At 40.1% G+C, this 4,101-nt stretch overlaps 1 protein-coding gene across 1 annotated transcript; it reads left to right on the plus strand.

The window, feature by feature from the left end:
• Nucleotides 1-478: 478 nt before the first annotated feature.
• Nucleotides 479-3,781, plus strand: LOC308174420 (ladderlectin-like; the record flags this gene model as incomplete). Its single annotated transcript, XM_080549499.1, has 9 exons — nucleotides 479-521; nucleotides 758-846; nucleotides 1,096-1,149; nucleotides 1,489-1,545; nucleotides 1,701-1,748; nucleotides 2,197-2,288; nucleotides 2,436-2,561; nucleotides 3,135-3,234; nucleotides 3,747-3,781. Exons 2-9 carry the CDS (start codon nucleotides 783-785, stop codon nucleotides 3,779-3,781), a joined length of 576 nt encoding a protein of 191 aa, XP_080405625.1. The 5' UTR covers nucleotides 479-521; nucleotides 758-782.
• Between the last annotated feature and the right edge of the window lie 320 nt (nucleotides 3,782-4,101).

Here is a 4,101-nt window from a genome sequence, read left to right on the forward strand (position 1 = left end):
CGTGTACACATGGGTACACAACTAAATCTAAAATGCAACCTTGCTCAAACCTCAATTTCATATCATGAGGGCCAGGAGTTATTCTTGACCAAGAACATCTCTGGACCCCAGGTTTACTGTGGACCTCACTTCCAGGGGAAAACTACTCATAATAAACCTTTATTAATGGCTACATTGTTGGTCACATTCTTTTTTGTTTCTTTTTATTTCTTTAGTTGCATCCAAACTGTGTTCAAGTTTAGATGCAAACCACTCTCTTTTCAAATGTTATACTCCTTGTGACCTTGTGCACAACTATGATATCAATTTCCATTTATGTTTTATATCCGTATTGCTTTACCACTATTAATTATACCAACACTCAGCAAAATCTCAAAGTCCACTATTTATTATCTCATCGTTTGGGAAAGTGATAACATGCAGGACAGGACCATACTGTATATAAACAGTAGAGGAACCTCCACTCTTCACAGCATCACCTGCCTACCAAAGAAGAAGTCACTGTGATTTACCTACCAAAGGTAAGGCTCCCGCTCCCTACTTATTTAACTTTGCTCATCTCTCTCTCTCTCTCTCTCTCTCTCTCTCTCTCTCTCTCTCTCTCTCTCTCTCTCTCTCTCTCTCTCTCTCTCTCTCTCTCTCTCTCTCTCTTCACTGTGGTAATCTGTTTTCTTTTAAATCAACCGAAAAAACAACGGTTGTGATGGTTTAAGGTGGTCCTATACAATTCACCAAGTGTGACCTCTCTTCCCAACAGACTCTTCCAGACTACCTGCATCACCATGAAGGTTCTTCTGATCCTCTCTGCCCTCCTCTGTGTTGCCTTCTCTGTGAGAGCAGCGGCAGGTGAGACTTCATCCTGCATCTTTCATCAGAAGCACACAAACTCAGCAATTCAACCACTGCAGCAGGGGAGGCTGGTGGAGCTAGAAGATCGGAGGACGGGCTCATCGTATCATTCCATTCCTCATCCCATTCCATGCATCACAATGAGACATCTGATCTTCTACCTCCACCAGCCTCCCCCTTAAGTAATGCACAGGTTACTTTGATTGGTATGGAATACTGATTTATTTGTCTTGTTTGTCTTTTCAGTTCCTGTTGAGAGTGAGACTGTGGAGGTGGTGAAACTGGAGGAAAGTGTTCCAGGTTTGTAAAAAAAAAATAAAAAAATTTCAAGACATTTGTTATAACAACGTCAATAATGTAAACCAAGTTCTCTTGCATCTCTGCATATGATAGTGATGATGTCTCTTCAAAACTACCAACAATACAGCAGCATACTGATGTAGACTTGATTAACCAAGCCCTATTACCCTGCTAAAACACTTAGGGACAGTTTCCCAAAACACAGATTAAGCCAAATCCTAGACTAAAATGCATTGAGATTTACTATAAAAAATATGATTTAGTCCAAGACAAGGCTTAATCTGTGTGTGGGTCATTGGTCTGTAGGTGAGGTTGTTTCCATGTTGTTCTGTGTTTCAGCAGGAGAAGCTCAAGATGGAGAGATGGCAGCCGTGGAGCAGCTGAGAGATGCTGCTGGTTAGTTCTTCCTGTGACTTCAATCACGTTAATGTTACTGTGTCATGACGTGGCCGGTGTGTTGTGCTAGATATTTTCATGGTCAGAGAATTGAAAGACTGAATTTGCAACATATCTTTGATGAAAACTGGGCTACTTGCCTTTCTTTTGTTCAGTGGAAGCAGTGGAACAAGGAAATGAAGTAGAGGCTGCTCTTCCTGAAGGTAGACAACACCACACTTAAACAAAACATAAACAAATAGATGATAATAGATGGATAATTTGGCAATTGTACTTTCTCAGACATCATTTTACAGGACTACAAATCAAATGTGTGACACTGACAATAACCGTTTAAAAACTAGCAATGAATACAAATCCATGTTACATTTCATCATCATTGTGTTGTCTTGCTGTTGACTATCCAGGCCTAGTAATAGTGTTCTGAAGACTGATGCTTTTGATGATGGTGCTGAAGACATTAGTATCAAAACAAGTTCATCAAAAATAGTAGTAAGCAGTTAAAAACGATAGTTCTCTCTCTCTCTCTCTCTCTCTCTCTCTCTCTCTCTCTCTCTCTCTCTCTCTCTCTCTCTCTCTCTCTCTCTCTCTCTCTCTCTCTCTCTCTCTCTCTTCACTGTGGTAATCTGTTTGCTTTCTTTTTCTTGACAGCGAGCTCTGTTTATTGCCCTGACGGTTGGTATAGATACCAGTCTCGCTGTTTCATGTTTGTGAAATCTTCTTTGCCATGGCACGATGCAGAGGTAATAAACACGTCAAATGTTCAAAAGCTTGAAAAAGTAATCTATTACAATAATAATGAAACCTGTTTATTTAAATATTTGCGTGATCAATAACAGATGCCTAAATGTTGCTTGACAAGATAACTAATCTCACCTCTCACCTTTCAGGAATACTGCGCCAATGTTCAGGCCAGCCTGGCTTCTGTCCACAACCCCTCTGAGTACCGCTTCCTGCAACAGATAACAACAACCGCTGGCGGTTCATCTACCTGGCTCGGTGGATTCTACCTCCAGGTGAGAGTCACCTCCTAATAAGCAGAGCAACTAAGCCTCAGTCATGGTATACTTGTGCCAAGGATATGATGGCGTGCTTGGGCCTAACCATGTAACCACCTGACCAGGAAAAAATTGTTCTTAAGTGTGATATTTGAGGATGTGCTTGAAAGAGAGACAAGTAGTTGAAAGAGTAGCATACTTTTCAGATGGATAAAATTACCTCTCAAATGTTGTGATTCTGTAGTACAGTACACCTACTGCTATTTGTGATAATAAACCACTATATAAACCCAAAAAGTTTGGAAACGTTATTGGCAAAAAATGTTGGGCCTCTACCCATACGTTTAGCTGTGTTGCTCCTTCCATGAACGCATGATCCTTACAAGTTGTACCTCGTTGTAAAGGTGACTAATCAGGCTTTCCATCAATATAAAAAACAATACCAATTGGTATTATTAAAGGGGGGGAATAATCGACCGAAATAACGTTTCCAAACTTTTTTGGAGGAGTTTATATAATGTAGATTGACAGGTAGATTAGATGCTGTGGCACAGATTTAAATGTGGTCTGAATCTCTTCTCCTCTACTCAGAGCCGCTGGATGTGGGTCGACCGCTCAGGGTTCTACTACACCAACTGGTACTCTCAGAGTACTGGGACCAGCTCCCCCTGCCTCTACCTGCACCCCACATGTGAGAATATCATTCAAGCACAGTTACTCCAAATGAAATCTCATGCAACTCAAATGGTCTTGCTATAGTCAGATATACTTTAGATACAGTTGATTTTATTGTTGTTATGTTTCCTTTTGCAGTGGGCTGGATGAATACCAGCTGTGCGAATTCACTCCGGTTTATCTGTGCGAGAAACCCCAACTGTTAATTAAGAAGTGAAGAGGACATTGATGCACATTGTAGGTTTCTGACAGCAGCATATTACTATTAGGGACAATTTTAGAAGTTTATCTTATGGCATAAAAATTCTCAGTTAAGTTTACCCAGAGTCAAATTGTGATTATAGAATAATAACCTATAAATGACTTGTCGGTTGCTTTGGGAATTATTATAAAAATAATGACTAAGCACATACCACATTTTGTTATGATTAAGTTGATACCAAAAAGTATCCATTGTTGCTATAATCCATTGTCCTCTCAAATAAAATACTAAAATACACCTCTACATTCTGGTCCTCTGTTGCTCAGTTGGTAGAGCATGTGACTGGTGGGAGGAAGACTGAGAGCACACGGTGGAGAAAACAAACTGAATATATTATTGTTTTGAAGTTAAATCAGGTTACTATTCATCAGAGCAATTGCGCGTCATCTCCCTGTCATCAGAATGATCACGCCCCTTTTTGGGTGATAGAAGTGTAGAAGTTTGACTGGTGGTCAATGGGAATTTCTGGTCTTCGCTACTTTAATAAGAAAACCGTAGTGCTTTTTAGATATTAGGAGCCCAAATCCGATGGCCAGTTAGGCAAACTATTATATAGTGTCGTTGCCGATCAATGATCGACGTCGTTATATAGAGAAAATTAATGAAATAGGGGTTGATTCA

This window comes from Nansenia antarctica, assembly GCF_963989245.1.
Source record: "Nansenia antarctica genome assembly, chromosome: 20".
Lineage (NCBI taxonomy): Eukaryota > Metazoa > Chordata > Actinopteri > Argentiniformes > Microstomatidae > Nansenia > Nansenia antarctica.